Here is a 19688-nt window from a genome sequence, read left to right as displayed (position 1 = left end):
GACAATCGTGAAAGAAGAAACCTCCCCCTTGGGAGAGAACCTTTGAATTCCAGCTGATACCCTTGGGACACGACTTCCAGTGTCCAAGGATCCTGAACATCTCTTACCCAAGCCTGGGCAAAGAGAGAAAGTCTGCCCCCTACTAGATCTGGTTCCGGATTGGGGGCCGCCCCTTCATGCTGTCTTGGTAGCAGCAGCGGGCTTCTTGGGTTGTTTACCCTTGTTCCAAGCCTGGTTGTGTCTCCAGACTGACTTGGCCTGAGCAAAATTCCTTTCCTCCTTGGCAGAAGAAGAGGAAGAAGAGGAGACTCCCCTAAAGTTCCGAAAGGAACGGAAATTATTTTGTTTACCCCTCAGTTCTATCCTGAAGTAGGAGATGACCCTTACCTCCTGTAATGTCAGAAATGATCTCTTTCAAATCAGGCCCTAATAAGGTTTTCCCTTTGAAAGGAATAGCCAAAAGCTTTGACTTAGATGACACATCAGCAAACCAAGATTTTAACAATAATGCTCTACGCGCTAAAATAGCAAATCCGGCATTCTTAGCCACCAACTTGGCAATCTGAAAAGCGTCATCTGTAACAAAAGAATTAGCCATCTTAAGAGCCTTAATTCTGTCTAAAATATCCTCTAAAGGAGTCTCAGTCTTAAGAGACCCTTCTAAAGCATCAAACCAGAAGGCCGCCGCAGTGGTAACTGGCACAATGCAGGCTATTGGTTGTAAAAGGAAACCCTGATGAATAAACAATTTCTTTAGAAGACCCTCCAATTTCTTAACCATAGGGTCTTTAAAAGCACAACTGTCCTCAATAGGAATAGTTGTACGCTTATCCAGGGTAGATATAGCTCCTTCCATTTTAGGGACTGTTTGCCAAGAGTCCCGAACAGTGTCAGATATGGGATACATTTTCTTGAAATTAGGAGAGGGTGAGAACGGGATACCCGGTCTGTCCCATTCCCTCTTAATAATGAGATTCTCTTAGGAACTGGAAAAACATCAGTGTAAGTAGGTACCTCTAAGTATTTGTCCATTTTACACAATTTCTCTGGTGGTACCACAATAGAGTCACAGTCATCCAGAGTCGCTAAAACCTCCCTAAGTAATAGACGGAGGTGTTCAAGCTTAAATCTAAAGGACATGACGTCCGTATCTTTCTGAGGTAACACGCTTCCCGAGTCGGAAAGTTCTCCCTCAGACAGAAGTTCCCTGACCCCCAAATCAGATCCCTGTGAGGGTACATCAGAAAAAGCTAATAAAGCATCAGAAGTTGCAGCATTCTCATGGACCTCTGTCCTGCTACGCTTGCCCTGTAACACAGGCAGCTTAGATAGGACCTCTGTATGGGTATTTGACATAACTGTAGCCATATCCTGCAGAGTAAATGAATTAGACGCAGCTGAAGAACCCTGCGTCGCTTGGGTGGGCATTATAGGTTGAGACGCTTGGGGAGAATTTGGGGGCATATCCTGACTCTCCTCAGACTGAGAATCATCCTTAGACACACTTTCTTTACATAAAATATGCTTTTTACATTTTAAGGCCCTTTCAGTACATGAGGGACAAAATGTAAGAGGGGGTTCCACATTGGCATCTAAACACATAGAACAAGTGTGATCCGGTAGATCAGACATGATAAAAGGCAAAAACAAGAGCAATATTGGTCGTGTCAGATATATGAAATAACAAAAAAAGAAGTACTGTGACTTTAATAAATTTTTAAAATGACCTAAAAGTTTTCTGCATCTTGAAACAATTGAGGCGTTTGAAAAAAACAGTAACTAATTAGCTGCTATCACAAAAATAATTTGTATCCCAGGGAAAATTAACCCTTAATAAAGTGGCCCTATATTGCCCTATAGGTCCCCAGCGTTAGCCAAAAACATTTGACCCTTATGCCATGCACCCCTCTGTAAAAAAACGTGTCACATAACACCCACCTTCCTTACTTAAACTACTCACTGATTATTGAAATAGTGTGAGAAAGGGAATACATATAGGGAAATAAACTTAATTTGAGCAAGTAAATTACCCCCACTTGTGTTGCAGCAGCTAATGTCAGCCTGTTCTGAGCTACATCTCTCCCAGAAATTAACAAGATTGTACATACCATAGCGCTGATCTGAATCTTTCCCACATGCTTAAGAGGACTCTTACATCACCTCCTGTAGATCTGTGGGAACAAGAGGGCCTTATGTGATAATCCTATAAGATCATTAGCAGGGCAGCACCAGCATGGGGAGTGAGAGAGAATCTAGAAAAACTCCTCAGTTCCCCTTGTTGAACCAACTGATGTTCCCTGAGAAAAAATAGCACTCACTGGCACTATTTAGAAAAAAATAAACTCTTGATTGAAGAAAATAAACTAACATCTCACTTTACCTCTTCCTAGTACTAACATAGGCAAAGAGAATGACTGGGGGTGGAGGGAAGGGAGGAGCTATATATACAGCTCTGCTGTGGTGCTCTTTGCCACTTCCTGTTAGCAGGAGGATAAATCACACAAGGATGAAATCCGTGGACTCGTCATATCTTGTAAAAGAAATTAGACAATTGCCATCCCTTAGGCCTATTCTTCTTATCCTGTGGTAGGATGGCACCTTTCGCTCCAGTAACAGTAGAAATAATGGAGTCTAGTCCTGAACCGAATAAAATCTTCCCCTTAAAAGGAAGAGAAAGGAGTCTGGATTTAGAAGTCATATCCGCAGACAGACTTTAACCAGAGAGCCCGGCGGGCTAGGACCGCAAAGCCAGAAGCCTTTGCATTTAGGCGAATAATCTGCATATTCGCGTCACAGTTGAAGGAGTTAGCAATTCTAAGAGCTTTAATTCTCTCCTGAATATCCTCGAGGGGAGTCTCCACCTCAATGAGCCCCGACAGAGTGTCACACCAGTAGGTAGCTGCTCCAGCAACCGCGGCTACAGCTGCTTCCGGTTTAAATAAAAACCCTGTATGTTAAAACATCTTCATCAGAAAAGTTTCCATTTTCTTATCCATAGGCTCTCTAAAAGAAGAACTATCCTCTAGTGGGATAGTAGTATGCTTAGCCAGCATAGAAATAGTGCCATCCACCTTAGAGATGGAGCCCCCACAAATCTAATTGAGAGTCAGGGACCAATAATTTTTTTTTTAAAGTAGAGGGGAGAAAAAAGAAGTTCCTATTCTTTCCCATTCGTTACTAATAATGTTCGCCATCTTAACTGACACAGCAAAAGTCAGAGGGACCTTCCTGTTTTCATAAACCCTGTCTAATTTAGGGATTTTAGGTTCCTCATGGAGTTTAGCCCCTGGAACCTCTAGATGGGACATAGCAGTTATATCCGACAAATATTTAGATGACTCTTGATCAGGAGAACTATGTTTAACCTTTCTCTTACATTTGCAAGAGGAAGGTAAGGCACTCAGGGCTGCAGACAACACCTTTTGTAACTGCGCGGTAAAGTCAGCAGGAAAAAAGCCCCCTCAAGATGGAGGATTAGTTGAGCCGCGGGGAACTGCATGTGGAGCGGATAGTGTAGAAAGGGTATTAATCTCTCGGGACACAGATTCCTGGGAGGTAGATGGCTCAGAGGGGCTAATAGCGCTATGAGTATTAGCAGGCACCTTTATAATCTCAAGGGCTGGGGCACTCACCACCTCCTAGACCCAGACAGCTAACAGTGAAAACGCTCTCCTTAGGAGTGATGTCCACAGCAGTTTTGTAGAAAAATTAAAAGACTGCACCCGGTCACATGGTGCGTAGGACAGGACTTCCACTGTTATGAAAAAGGCTTTAAGCTATTATGAGCTGCACAACACTCAATAACTAAAGTGAAACCTGTTTGTTCCAAGCAAAAAGCACACAGTCTATGAGCCCAAAAACTCTCACATTAATGCAGTTATAAAAAACCCCTAGCTGTTCAAATAATCTCCCTGAAGGAGATATTAACCCTTGATCCTATTGAGGCATATAGGAGCCACACTGTGACCCTGTATAGTAAAAGTGTATATATAAAACGGTCTTACACTCCAGGATCTATACTGTGGAACAGGCACAGTCTCTCAAGTGTGACAGTCTTGCAGCGATGCTCTGACATGGACTTGAGTGTGTAACAGCAAGCAGTGAAACTCGTCAACATTGACTGCTCAGGAGCTGTTAGGCAACAGTCTTGATGGAAAAACTTTCGCTGCATCTCCAGACTCTATCTTTCATCAATACTCTCACTGAGAGGTTGACATGATTACTTAAAACTCCAGTCCTTTCTCGAAGGGAACATACCCATTACAGGCCTATCCAAATCCTCTGACAACTCCTATAGTGATGAAAGGCAAAAAATGACTGGTGGATAGGGGAAGTTGGAGTGATATTTAAGCCTTTGGCTGGGGTGTCTTTGCCTCCTCCTGGTAGCCAGGTGTTGTATTTTCCAACAGTAAGGAATGGAGTTGTGGACTCTCCATGCCTTATGGAAGGAAAACAAAATTTATGCTTACCTGATAAATGTATTTCTTTTCGGATATGGAGAGTCCACAACGTCATTAATTACTAGTGGGAATTGCTTTTGCTGGCCAGGAGTGATAACTCCTGGCCAGCAAAAGGAGGCGAAGAGCACCACAGCAAAGCTGTTAAGTATCACTCCCCTTCCAACAATCCCCAGTCATTCGACCAAAGGGAAATGGTGCCTGAGGTTTAGTAAAAAAATAACTGTCTGAAAAATTAAGGGAGAGGTCGTGGACTCTCCATATCCGGAAATAAATACATTTATCAGGTAAGCATAGATTTTGTTTTCTTTCCTAAGATATGGAGAGTCCACAATGTCATCAATTACTATTGGGAACCAATACCCAAGCTAGAGGACACAGATGACTAGGGAGGGAGAAAAATACAGGCAGACCTAAACAGAAGGCACCACCGCTTGAAGAACCTTTCTCCCAAAAGAAGCCTCAGCCGAGGCAAAAAAATCAAATTTGTGAAATTTGGAAAAAATACACAGAGAGAGCCAAGTTGCAGCCTTGCAAATCAGTTCCACAGAAGCTTCATTTTTGAAAGCCCAAGAAGAGGAGACAGCTCTCGTGGAATGAGCCATAATTCTCTCAGGAGGCTGCTGACCAGCAGTCTCATAAGCAAAACGAAAATACTTCTCAACCAGAGAGAAAAAGAAAAAGCAGTAGCTTTCTGACCTTTAGGCTTTCTAGAGAAACAAACAGGACAGAAGACTGGCAAAAATCCTTAGTCTCCTGTAGAAAAAATATTAAAGCATGCACAACATTCAAGTTATGCAACAAACGATCCTTATGAAAGAAGGATTAGGACATAGAGAAGGAACAACAATTTCCTGATTAATATTTCTATCCAAAACCACTTCCGGGAGAAAACCTAACTTAGTACAAAAATAAGATAAGGCCAATCCCACTGCAACGTGAGAGTTGCGAAACTCTCTGAGCAGAAGTGAAAGTCATAAGCAACAAAACCTTCCAAGATAACAATTTAATATCTATGGAATTCAATGGCTCAAACAAAGCCTTCTGCCAAACTTTAAGAACAAGGTTAAGGCTCCAATGAGGAGCAACAGACTTAAACACAGGCATGATTCTGACCAGGGGCTGACAAAAAGATAGCACATCTGGCACAAACGCGAGACGCCTGCATGATAAAATAGAGAATGCAAAAATCTGACCCTTCAGAGTACTGATTGACAAACCCTTCTCCAGACCTTTCTGGAGAAAGGACAAATCCTAGAAATCCTGACTCTACTCCAAGAGTAGCCCTTGGATTCACACCAATACAAGTATGTACGCTATACCATATGATAAAACTTTCTAGCAACAGGCTTACGAGCCAGAATCATGGTCTCATTGACCGGCTCTGAAAAACCACGCTTAGACAGAACTAAGCGTTCAATCTCCAAACAGCCAGCATCAGAGAAACAAGATTGGATGAAGGAAATGACCCTGAAAGGTCTATCCTCAGAGGCAACCTCCAAGGTAGAAGGAATGACATCTTCACTAGGTCTGCAGACCAGATCCTGCGAGGCCATGCAGGAGCTATTAGAATTACCAATGCTCTCTCCTGTTTGATACAAGTAATGACAATGACAAATGCTAGAATGAAATCCCAAGGCACCGCCAGAGCCCCTACCAGGGCGGCCTGCGGATCTCTTGACCTTGAATCATACCTAGAAAGCTTGGCGTTCTGCCGAGACTCCACCAGATCCAACTCCAGTACCCCCCATTTAGGGGTCAACCTGGAAAACACCTCCAGAAGGAGAGTCCACTCCTGGGAAGAAAAGTCTGTCTGCTCAGGAAATCTGTTTACCAGTTGTCTACTCCTGGAATGTGGATGGCAGATAGACAACAATTGTGAAGTTCCGCCCACCGAACAATCTAACCCAACTTCTTCATGGCTAAGAAACTCCAAGTTCCTCCCTGGTGGCTGATGTAAGCCACTAAAGTGAATTGTCCGACTGGAACCTGATAAACCAGGCTAAGGACAACTGAGGCCAAGCCATCAGAGCATGGATAGGGAATATATTAAGTTTCCTATGAAAACTACCCTTGTAGTCTGAACAAGTGAACTCATTTCCAGATTAACTTCCCATCCGTGGGAATGTAGAAAAGACAAGATCTCTGAATGAGAGTTAGCTTGTTGAAATGGCGCCTGAACCAATATGTCATCCAGGTAGGTGAACACTGCAATTCCCCAAGACCTGATCACTGCCAAGAGAGCCCCCAGAACCTTTGAGAAAATTCTGGGAGCTGTGGCAAGGCCAAACGGAAGAGCCACAAACTGAAAGTGTTTGTCTAGAAAGGCGGATCTCAGGAACTTGAGAAATCCCTGGATGAGAACATGAAGATACGCATCATTCAGGTCTATGGTCATCATGAGCTGACCCTCTGGGACCAAAGCAAAAATGGAACTAATAGTTTCCATTTTGAAGGACGGTATTCAGAGAAACTTGATAAGACCTTTTAAGTCTAGAAAGTGTTAAAAAAAATTCCAACTTATTTAGGAGCCACGTAACAGAACTGAGCAGAATCCAGGCCTCGTTCCCTTACTGAAACTGGACTATCACTCCCAGGGAAGAAAGATCTTGAATGCAGTTCAAGAAGATTTAATTCTTCATTGTAACCCTGAGATAAAATGTCCACAGCCCAAGGCTCTGGAACCTCTCAAATTCATGCTTAATCAATCAGAAGAAGTCTATTCCTCACTTGATCCGATCCTGGACCGGGGCAGACCCTTCCTGCTGATTTATACTCAGCTGCGGGTTTCTTTGATTTCTTCCCCTTGTCCCAAAAATCATTGGGCTACCAAGAAGACTCTTACTTCCTTTAGGTCTACTCTACTTGTCCAGTGGAAGAAAAGACCCTTCAATCTGCTAGACCAGGACCAAACAAGGTTTTACCCTTGTAAGGAAGTGCCAAAAACTTGGACTTCAATGTAAAATTTACCAAAATTTTAGCCACAATGCAGCGGGCTAGGACAGTGAAGCCATCCTGACTTCCAATCTAATAACTTGTATATTAGCAACAAAAATAATGGAATTGGCTATATAAAGAGCCTTAATCGTATCTAGTATCTCCTACAAAGGAGTCTTTACTAAAATTGATTCAGACAAGGCGTTGCAGCAATAAGATGCCGCACTTCCTACGGTGGCAATACAAACTGCAGGTTGCCATTGAAGACCTAGATGAACAAACGTCTTCTTCTTTAGATAAGCCTCCAGCTTTGAAACCATGGGATCCTTAAAGGAAGTCTCTATAGTTTTCTTAGCCAGGGTAGAAAAAAATCACTTCTACCTTAGGAACCGTGCGCCATGAATGTAAATGGAGACAGTAACAAACATCTTGTTAAAAACAGGAGACAGGGAGAACATATCCTGAATTCTCCCATTCCTGTGTCTTCAACACACAGACTGGACCAGGAAAATCATAGAATTTAATATGATTTACAGGGTTGACAACGACAAGAGCATTGTAGTCATCCAAAGTAGTCAATACCTCCTTTAACAGTACACAAAGGTGTTCAAGCTGAAACCTAATGTTTACTACTTCAGCATCAGATAAAGGATTTACACTGTCAGAATCTGAGATTACACACTCAGAAGTCACAGAGGTAACCTCCTCATCAGGGTTTTTAAGAAGGGCAACTTGCAAAGCAGCAGATAAAACAGACACCTTACTATCTCAAAAGTATATAAACTTCCTCTTGTGTTTCCCTAATACAGAAAAAGTAGATAACATCACAGATATCGCAGAAGATATCTGTGCAGCAAAACTACAGGCAAATATACGCCTCCAGGAAACTGAGAGGAACCGCAGGGCACTTCATGTGAGGCCATTGAGGCTTTGGACGTATGAAGAAAAAGCTGCGGCATTGCCTGAACAGCATCATCCTAACATACATTGGGCTCAGTGGGCAACAATCTATCTTAAAATTCATGCAGCACAGAATTACATAAATAAAACAATTTTTGCATCAGGGCATAACAGGAATATAAAAAGACACAGAAACATCCATGTCCATATCCACATAAAATGACAAAAAAGTTAAATATACTGTTACTTTATTTAACATATGAAAGAATACGGTACAGTCACTTTAAGACTTGAACAGAAGAAAAACCCTGAGATAAGCGCTTCATTGTTGCTAACTGGCTAGCCCAAAATACTTTAAACACCTCTAGGTTCAAATAAGAAACAAAGAAACAGCAAAAAGCTCCCCTGCCAATCGAGTGAGACACAAGATGTAGGCGGCAGAGAGGACGCCGCTCCGCTTAGAGTAGAAAGCAGAAGCGGATCATGTGGCTAGTCTAAGAGAAACTGCGTAGTGACAATACAAATGTGCGTTTCTCCCTCAATTAAGTGACCATAATCTGCAAAAACACTAACTGCTTTAGGTCTGTTTTTCTTAACGTAGAGCCCAACTACATGCCTGCCATCCTTACATTAGTTCTTTACAAATGAAAAGGCAGAGTCAAGAGCTATTGCAGACAACAGCTATAACAAGCTCAACAGCAAAGTGATTAATTATAAGCCCATACTGCATTAAAAAACAGAAACAGTGTCTAAATCAAGCAGCCTGCTTAGTTAGACAAACATATGTTTCTGAATGACCAAAATGAAGTAAAAAGGGGATATACTTTAATTCCTAATAAAATAAATAACCCCTTAGTCTCTAAGTCACAAACATGCCTGCTACCTGCATATAAATATCCTGTACAAATGATATATATGCTCCATAAAGTCGCAGCTCATTTTCTTTTATATACGTAAGTGCCCATCTCCATCCCTAGAAGACAAAAAGGCACTTACCTGCAATCTGGCCGTACGGCAGGAGGACAGCTTACAAGGCGTGACAGGACACATACTCCTATCAGAGAACTGTAGAAAAAAGAGAGAACAGAGTAAACCTATACTAGGGCAGCAACATATAAGGAAAATGCAGCAAGGCCCACCTCACAAGTTCCTAACGTCTTTAAAGCCACCACTACCCTACTGAAGAGATTAACGTGGACTACAGCTAAACACAAAAAATCTTGCTTGTAGCGTAAGAAATCCAATTTTCTTCAGACACCAGAACTTCACCTTCTCTATTGACAAAGGCAAAGAGAATGACTGGGGATTGTGGGAAGGAGAGTGATATTAAACAGCTTTGCTGTGATGCTCTTTGCCTCCTCCTGCTGGCCAGGAGTGATATTCCCACTAGTAATTGATGACGTTGTGGACTCTCCATATCTTAGGAAAGAAATATGGTTTTACATGTTTTCATCTACTTAACTGCAAATTGCATATATTTTGGTAATTATTTGGTTGTTTGCCTGCACCCCTAAGTAATATTAATAAAATAATTTTGTAAGGTGTACAGAAACATTTGTATTTGTCTATATATATATATATATATATATATACACAATATATATATATATATATATATATATATATATGTCTCTCTATATTTGTGTACATATGTATTTATGTGTGTATACATGTCTTTAAATATATAAATACACATATAAATACATATATATATATATATATATATATATATATATATACAGCATATATATTTTTATATATATATATATATATATATATATATATATAAACACACACACATACATATCCATCTTTAGACATGTATATGTATGTACAGTATCTCAATGTTAATGCCCTTTTCCTGCCTTTTTTTCTAATACCTGAGACCTCAAATCTTTGAGCCCTTATAACTTAATATGCAATATTTTTTTTAAATAATGTTTATTAGATACTGAAATTATGAGTGTAACTGTATTTTGTAATGTATTTTTAATTTGTTTTGTGACACTTTTTTGTTTCACGAAACAGTTAACCAGAGCTCTGAGGACGCAGTAATCATTCTAGTGTAAATTGCGATTGGGCTCAAGAGATCATGCATAACTGTTAGTGATTCACTCGTAACCTTAGTGTATAATGTCCATTTAGATGTTACTGTCACTAACATCACTAAATAAATACTAAATAAGCTAAATACATATATATGTGGATCAAATGTATTTATACATTTGGTTATGGATGACAGTCTCAGTAAATACAAATGCAGGAAAGTTGAGTTTGTCGGACACTGAAATTGGAAAGGAGATGATGTACTAATCAAAAACAGACATCCACAACTGCATGCACAAATTAGGATTTCAGCAATGTCTTTTTTTTAGCAACAAATCACATTTTACAGTCTGCCTATTAAAGGAATATTAGCAATTAAATTTACATATACTAATTTAAATTTACAATATGAGTGGATGAATTAAAAATTAAAGATTCTGATGTTTAATTTAAAATGCAAAGGAATAAAAATATGCAAACATATGCAAAAGTTAAAGGACCACTTAATGCAGTAGAATATCATAATTAACAAGTGCATAATAAAAAGACAATGATGTAAAACCTACTATGAATTTTAAATAAGCAGTAGATATTATTTCTGACAAATTGTTTTTTTCTCCCATTTTCCGGCCCCTTGTATCACGTGACAGACATCAGCGAATCACAGACTAGTATACGTATACCCTGCGAGCTTGTGCACATGCTCAGTAGGATCTTGTTCCCCAGAGAGTGTGTATATAAAAAGACTGTGCAAAATTTGATAATGGAAGTAAATTGGAAAGTGTTTTAAAACTGCTGTTCTTTCTAAATCATAAAAGTTTATTTTGACTTGAGTGTCCCTTTAAACTACATTGAAAGGCAAAGATTACTAAATAAATTTTAAATAAAATAATTTTATTTACATTTTCTCCTCTCAGTCGCCATCTTGTCATATATATAAATTCCATTGTATGGTCCTTCCCCATGATTTCACCATTGCATAGTACATCGAGCTGCAAAACAAAGCATCTATTGTGACAAATGTTATAATACAAATTTCTCAATAGAAACATAATAAAACAGTTATAACCAGCTTGTAGTTATACATGTCCCTACAACAAATAAGAGGTAATCAGTATTTACAATAAGTAAATCTCACCTTTGCAGTATTTGCAAATGAAGGCCATCCATATGCTTTCCCAATCAGCTCTACCGGATGGGAGCATGAGTGCTATCAGCGAGAATGGATAAGTCTACAATTTATGTGGGCATGCTTTTCACAAACAGTAGAAAGCAATAGAGGCAGCTGTACCGTTGACAATTTAAAATACTACAAGAGACATTTACAGGTAAGTGTATTTGATCTTAAAGGTATATTACAGTGTAAAATTAAGATTCTTTGGCTTTTTAGAACAGTTTGGGTTCAGAATTTGTTTTTGGCAGGAAACGATTTTTGAACTTTGGCCAGTATCGTTCATGTGATAACAATCCCAAAATGCATCTGCTGTTAACACTTCTGAAGCTTAAAATTGTTACCTACAGTAAACACAAAATAGTTTTATGTCTTGTTAATATTATGGTTTCCTAATGAAAAAAAAACCCCAAAATGTACACAATAAGCAACACACATAGGCCTAGATTTAGAGTTCGGCGGTAGCCGTCAAAACCAGCGTTAGAGGCTCCTAACGCTGGTTTTGGCCGCCCGCTGGTATTTGGAGTCAGTGATTAAAGGGTCTAACGCTCACTTTACAGCCGCGACTTTTCCATACCGCAGATCCCCCTACGCCATTTGCGTAGCCTATCTTTTCAATGGGATCTTTCTAACGCTGGTATTTAGAGTCGTTTCTGCAGTGAGCGTTAGAGCTCTAACGACAAGATTCCAGCCGCCTGAAAAAAGCAGGAGTTAAGAGCTTTCTGGCTAACGCCGGTTTATAAAGCTCTTAACTACTGTGCCCTAAAGTACACTAACACCCATAAACTACCTATGTACCCCTAAACCGAGGTCCCCCCACATCGCCGCCACTCGATTAAAATTTTTAACCCCTAATCTGCCGACCGCCACCTACGTTATACTTATGTACCCCTAATCTGCTGCCCCTAACCCCGCCGACCCCTATATTATATTTATTAACCCCTAACTTGCCCCCCACAACGTCGCCGCAAGCTACTTAAAATAATTAACCCCTAATCTTCCGACCGCAAATCGCCGCCACCTACGTTATCCCTATGTACCCCTAATCTGCTGCCCCTAACCCCGCCGACCCCTATATTATATTTATTAACCCCTAACTTGCCCCCCACAACGTCGCCGCAAGCTACTTAAAATAATTAACCCCTAATCTTCTGACCGCAAATCGCCGCCACCTACGTTATCCCTATGTACCCCTAATCTTCTGCCCCTAACATCGCCGACCCCTATGTTATATTTATTAACCCCTAATCTGCCCCCCACAACGTCGCCGACACCTACCTACACTTATTAACCCCTAATCTGCCGAGCGGACCTGAGCGCTACTATAATAAAGTTATTAACCCCTAATCCGCCTCACTAACCCTATCATAAATAGTATTAACCCCTAATCTGCCCTCCCTAACATCGCCAACACCTACCTTCAATTATTAACCCCTAATCTGCCGACCGGAGCTCACCGCTATTCTAATAAATGTATTAACCCCTAAAGCTAAGTCTAACCCTAACACTAACACCCCCCTAAGTTAAATATAATTTTTATCTAACGAAATAAATGAACTCTTATTAAATAAATGATTCCTATTTAAAGCTAAATACTTACCTGTAAAATAAATCCTAATATAGCTACAATATAAATTACATTTATATTATAGCTATTTTAGGATTAATATTTATTTTACAGGTAACTTTGTATTTATTTTAACCAGGTACAATAGCTATTAAATAGTTAAGAACTGGGGGGGGCGGAGCCTACACTCAAAGCGGCTAGACGCGTCTCTGTGAAGCTCTGTGAGTTCTTATAGTTTTATTGCATATTACCTACAGCAAACCGATGCTACCTTTAACTCATAAGAAGGATTAAGTTCTAGAGGTTTGATAGACTCTAAGAGCTGAGAATTGGACTGTGTTTTGCCTATGCTCTTTGAGTCAGCCACGCTGCAGACTTTCTCACAGGCCTAGAAGCCATCCTACAACTACGCAGCACTGAATAAGGAAAGTGAGCCCTGTGTGGATAATGAAGTGTGGGTCTGGGGCTGTCGCACATTAACCCCCCCCCCCCCTACACCGGGGTTACGATATCCAGTATTTGGATAATATTCTCTACATTTGCAAGAGCTGTACTAAGTTTCTATGGCTGAAAAGGAAATACCTATAATTACTGCTCAGATGGCCCTGGCAGCGATTGACAAATGGGAGTTGGGGATGCAGAACTTGCTACGGCACCATTTTGAGGACTTAAGGAGGCAGTTGTGCCAGATCCTGGTGACAGGAGGATTTATGCATTTGGAGCATGGCGATAGTGCTACGGAGCAGGTGGGGGGAGCGATCGCTATAGTGCGACATCCCTCCTCAGTAGATCAGGCCTTACCCAGGGATGATGTGTGCAGCGCCGGATTGCTTGGTGGCAATACAGCACCCTCCCAAGAAACTTCTATAGAGGCAGCCGGGAGATCAGTTGATGGTGCTCAACTAGCAGACTGCTATACCTACCCTATAGAGCACCCGGTTCCCAGCCAAGTCTCAGTTTGCCGGTCAGTGGAGGAGAGGAGCAGCGCACCGGAGGTGACTCAGGAGCCCTTGGAGATTACTAACAGAGGTGCCGCACATTCTTCCAGGGCTCTCACACATGCACAGCAGTCGCCTTCAGTGAGCATAGCGATATCACCCGACAAGTGCTGCCAGGTGGCTGGAAGAGAGGAGCCTGTATATAGGAGCTGTGATGCGATATATCGATTGAAGGTACGATCCAGACCTTATAATTTTTTGTTGGAACTGGCGAACTCACCTTCATTTCCCCTGTGGATCACTTCGATTCCCCACATTGTCCAGCCATCAAGACCGGGAGCGGGCTCCCTGCACTTGCTACAAATGTCGGATCAGTTGATCTGGGAACACTCTGGAGCTCACTCCAGGATAGCCAGTCAGTTTCTCAGCAGGGAGGTTTGCATCCTGCATTGGATCACTAACTCAGGCTCTTTTAAACATTTGAAAACCGGAGTGGGGTGACTATATTAACTATTGTGAAACTATCCAATGTGCAGCATTATCCTATGTATCCCCACAACAGTCAGCTCACCCTTTACTACCTGGCTTTTGTTTTTGCTTTTATTACTACAATCTCCCACAACAGTACGTATCTGTTTTAATCAGGAGGCTGCTTATGTTCACATGATATAAACTTTGACCCTATACTGCCATATTTCTGTTAACATAGTTTGATTTTAGCTGCCCAGGTTTCCAGGGCATATATTAACCTTGGGGATTTAATTTGTTAAATATTGCCTGTATATTACCATAACCCTGTTACATGACCTGATTCTATGCTTAAGTAGGTAGGTTAGCCTTAGGGCTGCACACCCCATCACTTATAGGCTCTCTTGATTTTAAATCTGTTCTCCAAGTGTTATTAAACTTATAGTAGTCAGGCAGGTACCTGTATTTTCCCATCTTTAGCCCAATTCGCCGCCTGCACCTAAATGTAGGGTATAAGTGGATCTATAACTCCTGAATACTTTCACATAATGCATATCCACATTAGTCTACCCAATGCCATATAGAGTTTCCATGCCCTATCAGGTAAGATAATCTATCAACATAGTTAGGAGTTGGCTGGAGCATGCTATTCATTCTCCTGTTGTGGTGCATAGGGCCCATGCGCATATGACGGGATCAACCTTTACTTATCTCCAATGCTCTGTTGAGATATGATGCCATACACAGCTACCAAACTGAAAAGATATAAGTATTGTATGAATGGTGTCCTCTAACAAATGTTAATAAAACTCCTATTACTACCTATATTATATTTAAGACAACTAGCTGTCCTCATACACAAATGGCCAATGATGTATTCCCCTTTACATGTATTACAAACTGGTACTTGAACGTTTTAGTGTTCCTAGTAACAAAATCTTTTTTTGGAAATGGCTCAATATTCGCTGTTCTCCAATTTATACCCAACTCCCTTAATTGCGCCTAGTCTCAACTGCCTAGTTTCCTATTCTTTATGTAATGTATTTCTTATGTTTGATCTTTTTTTTTTTATTATTAAATTTTTTATAATTATAATTAAAAAAAAAAAAAAAAAAAAAAAAAAAAAAAGTTAAGAACTATTTAATAGTTACCTAGTTAAAATAATTACAAATTTACCTGTAAAATAAATCCTAACCTAAGATATAATTAAACCTAACACTACCCTATCAATAAAATAATTAAATAAACTACCTACAATTACCTACAATTAACCTAACACTACACTATCAATAAATTAATTAAACACAATTGCTACAAATAAATACAATTAAATAAACTATCTAAAGTACAAAAAATAAAAAAGAACTAAGTTACAGAAAATAAAAAAATATTTACAAACATAAGAAAAATATTACAACAATTTTAAACTAATTACACCTACTCTAAGCCCCCTAATAAAATAACAAAGACCCCCAAAATAAAAAATTCCCTACCCTATTCTAAAATACAAAAATTACAAGCTCTTTTACCTTACCAGCCCTGAACAGGGCCCTTTGCGGGGCATGCCCCAAGAATTTCAGCTCTTTTGCCTGTAAAAAAAAACATACAATACCCCCCCCCCAACATTACAACCCACCACCCACATACCCCTAATCTAACCCAAACCCCCTTAAATAAACCTAACACTAATCCCCTAAAGATCTTCCTACCTTGTCTTCACCATCCAGGTATCACCGATCCGTCCTGGCTCCAAGATCTTCATCCAACCCAAGCGGGGGTTGGCGATCCATAATCCGGTGCTCCAAAGTCTTCCTCCTATCCGGCAAGAAGAGGACATCCGGACCGGCAAACATCTTCTCCAAGCGGCATCTTCTATGTTCTTCCATCCGATGACGACCGGCTCCATCTTGAAGACCTCCAGCGCGGATCCATCCTCTTCTTCCGACGACTAGACGACGAATGACGGTTCCTTTAAGGGACGTCATCCAAGATGGCGTCCCTCGAATTCCGATTGGCTGATAGGATTCTATCAGCCAATCGGAATTAAGGTAGGAATTTTCTGATTGGCTGATGGAATCAGCCAATCAGAATCAAGTTCAATCCGATTGGCTGATCCAATCAGCCAATCAGATTGAGCTCGCATTCTATTGGCTGTTCCGATCAGCCAATAGAATGCAAGCTCAATCTGATTGGCTGATTGGATCAGCCAATCGGATTGAACTTGATTCTGATTGGCTGATTCCATCAGCCAATCAGAAAATTCCTACCTTAATTCCGATTGGCTGATAGAATCCTATCAGCCAATCGGAATTCGAGGGACGCCATCTTGGATGACGTCCCTTAAAGGAACCGTCATTCGTCGTCTAGTCGTCGGAAGAAGAGGATGGATCCGCGCTGGAGGTCTTCAAGATGGAGCCGGTCGTCATCGGATGGAAGAACATAGAAGATGCCGCTTGGAGAAGATGTTTGCCGGTCCGGATGTCCTCTTCTTGCCGGATAGGAGGAAGACTTTGGAGCACCGGATTATGGATCGCCAACCCCCGCTTGGGTTGGATGAAGATCTTGGAGCCAGGACGGATCGGTGATACCTGGATGGTGAAGACAAGGTAGGAAGATCTTCAGGGGATTAGTGTTAGGTTTATTTAAGGGGGTTTGGGTTAGATTAGGGGTATGTGGGTGGTGGGTTGTAATGTTGGGGGGGGGGTATTGTATGTTTTTTTTTACAGGCAAAAGAGCTGAAATTCTTGGGGCATGCCCCGCAAAGGGCCCTGTTCAGGGCTGGTAAGGTAAAAGAGCTTGTAATTTTTGTATTTTAGAATAGGGTAGGGAATTTTTTATTTTGGGGGTCTTTGTTATTTTATTAGGGGGCTTAGAGTAGGTGTAATTAGTTTAAAATTGTTGTAATATTTTTCTTATGTTTGTAAATATTTTTTTATTTTCTGTAACTTAGTTCTTTTTTATTTTTTGTACTTTAGATAGTTTATTTAATTGTATTTATTTGTAGCAATTGTGTTTAATTAATTTATTGATAGTGTAGTGTTAGGTTAATTGTAGGTAATTGTAGGTAGTTTATTTAATTATTTTATTGATAGGGTAGTGTTAGGTTTAATTATATCTTAGGTTAGGATTTATTTTACAGGTAAATTTGTAATTATTTTAACTAGGTAACTATTAAATAGTTCTTAACTATTTAATAGCTATTGTACCTGGTTAAAATAAATACAAAGTTACCTGTAAAATAAATATTAATCCTAAAATAGCTATAATATAATTATAATTTATATTGTAGCTATATTAGGATGTATTTTACAGGTAAGTATTTAGCTTTAAATAGGAATCATTTATTTAATAAGAGTTAATTTATTTCGTTAGATAAAAATTATATTTAACTTAGGGGGGTGTTAGTGTTAGGGTTAGACTTAGCTTTAGGGGTTAATACATTTATTAGAATAGCGGTGAGCTCCGGTCTGCAGATTAGGGGTTAATAATTGAAGGTAGGTGTCGGCGATGTTAGGGAGGGCAGATTAGGGGTTAATACTATTTATGATAGGGTTAGTGAGGCGGATTAGGGGTTAATAACTTTATTATAGTAGCGCTCAGGTCCGCTCGGCAGATTAGGGGTTAATAAGTGTAGGTAGGTGTCGGCGACGTTGTGGGGGGCAGATTAGGGGTTAATAAATATAACATAGGGGTCGGCGATGTTAGGGCAGCAGATTAGGGGTACATAGGGATAACGTAGGTGGCGGCGGTTTACGGAGCGGCAGATTAGGGGTTAAAAGTGTAATGCAGGGGTCAGCGATAGCGGGGGCGGCAGATTAGGGGTTAATAAGTGTAAGGGTAGGGGTGTTTAGACTCGGGGTACATGTTAGAGTGTTAGGTGCAGACGTAGGAAGTGTTTCCCCATAGGAAACAATGGGGCTGCGTTAGGAGCTGAACGCTGCTTTTTTGCAGGTGTTAGGTTTTTTTTCAGCTCAAACAGCCCCATTGTTTCCTATGGGAGAATCGTGCACGAGCACGTTTTTGAGGCCGGCCGCGTCCGTAAGCAACTCTGGTATCGAGAGTTGTATTTGCGGTAAAAATGCTCTACGCTCCTTTTTTGGAGCCTAACGCAGCATTTGTTTGAACTCTCAATACCAGAGTTAAATTTATGGTGCGGCCAGAAAAAAACCAGCGGAGCGTTAACAGCCCTTTTACCGCCAAACTCCAAATCTAGCCGTTAATGGGGTATATATATATATATATATATATATATATATATATATATATATATATATATATATATATATATATATATATATATATATATTTTATATATATATATATATATATATATATATATATATATATATATATATATATATATCCCTTTTATATTGTGTAGTGATGCTAATAGGTGGCATATATTCCATTAACCTGTTTTGCTATGAAACCATATAAATATGTTAATATATGTATTTCTAACAAATTTGAACAGGGGCATTATTGGTAAGGTGAGGTGTTTGTTGGAGTTTTGCTTTGTGTAAAGAGTGCTTATTTATTTTTATTTTTTACTTTCATTGATGGTGCAAGTAACGTTTGTATCTGCATAAATAAAAAGAGAGAAGCGCTCAACCTGGGAACGAACAATAGCATAATAGCTTGTTCTATGGCTAGTTACCACCCAAGAAGCAGCCTCTTTTTGCTCAACATGTGCCTTTCACAGAGAAGAACTTTCCTGTAACATATCAGTCTGATCCTGACTTAACAGTACAGTTCAGCTTGAAATACCAGGCAATTCCTCTCTGAACGAGAGAAATGGCAAAACCCCAGACGTACATTTCGGCCTAGTGTGGGTCTTGTCAGTGAAGTGCAGCCATATCCCCCTAAGCACACTGAGCAATGGGTCTATGTCTGGATTCCCGCATCACACTTAGGGACACTTCCCAAAGAGTCATAATTTGCATAAATAAAAAGAGAGAAACACTCAACCTGGGAATGAACAATAGCATAATAGCTTGTTCTATGGCTAGTTACAGCCCAAGAAACAGCCTCTTTTTGCTCAACATGTGTCCTTTCAGAGAGAAGAACTTTCCTGTAACATATCAGTCTGATCCTGACTTAACAGTACAGTCCAGCCCCGAAATACCAGGCAGTGAAGTGCAGCCATATTCCTCTAGGCACACTGAGCAATGGGTCCATGTCTGGATTCCCGCATCACACTTAGG

General features: G+C 40.3%; 1 protein-coding gene across 3 annotated transcripts in view; it reads right to left on the bottom strand.

Annotated features, from left to right (window-relative positions):
* PCGF5 (polycomb group ring finger 5) overlaps positions 1-19688 on the bottom strand; it is a 256321-nt gene that overhangs the window by 27149 nt on the left and 209484 nt on the right. For all 3 annotated transcript variants that reach the window (XM_053692324.1, XM_053692323.1, XM_053692322.1), the window contains one exon: positions 11243-11332. In XM_053692324.1, the coding sequence (XP_053548299.1) occupies positions 11243-11332 (90 nt within the window). The remainder of the gene's footprint in view (positions 1-11242; positions 11333-19688) is intronic.

Source organism: Bombina bombina, chromosome 9, assembly GCF_027579735.1.
Source record: "Bombina bombina isolate aBomBom1 chromosome 9, aBomBom1.pri, whole genome shotgun sequence".
Taxonomy (NCBI): domain Eukaryota; kingdom Metazoa; phylum Chordata; class Amphibia; order Anura; family Bombinatoridae; genus Bombina; species Bombina bombina.
The sequence above is the reverse complement of the archived record's forward strand: the minus strand, read 5'-3'. Positions and strand labels throughout refer to the sequence as shown.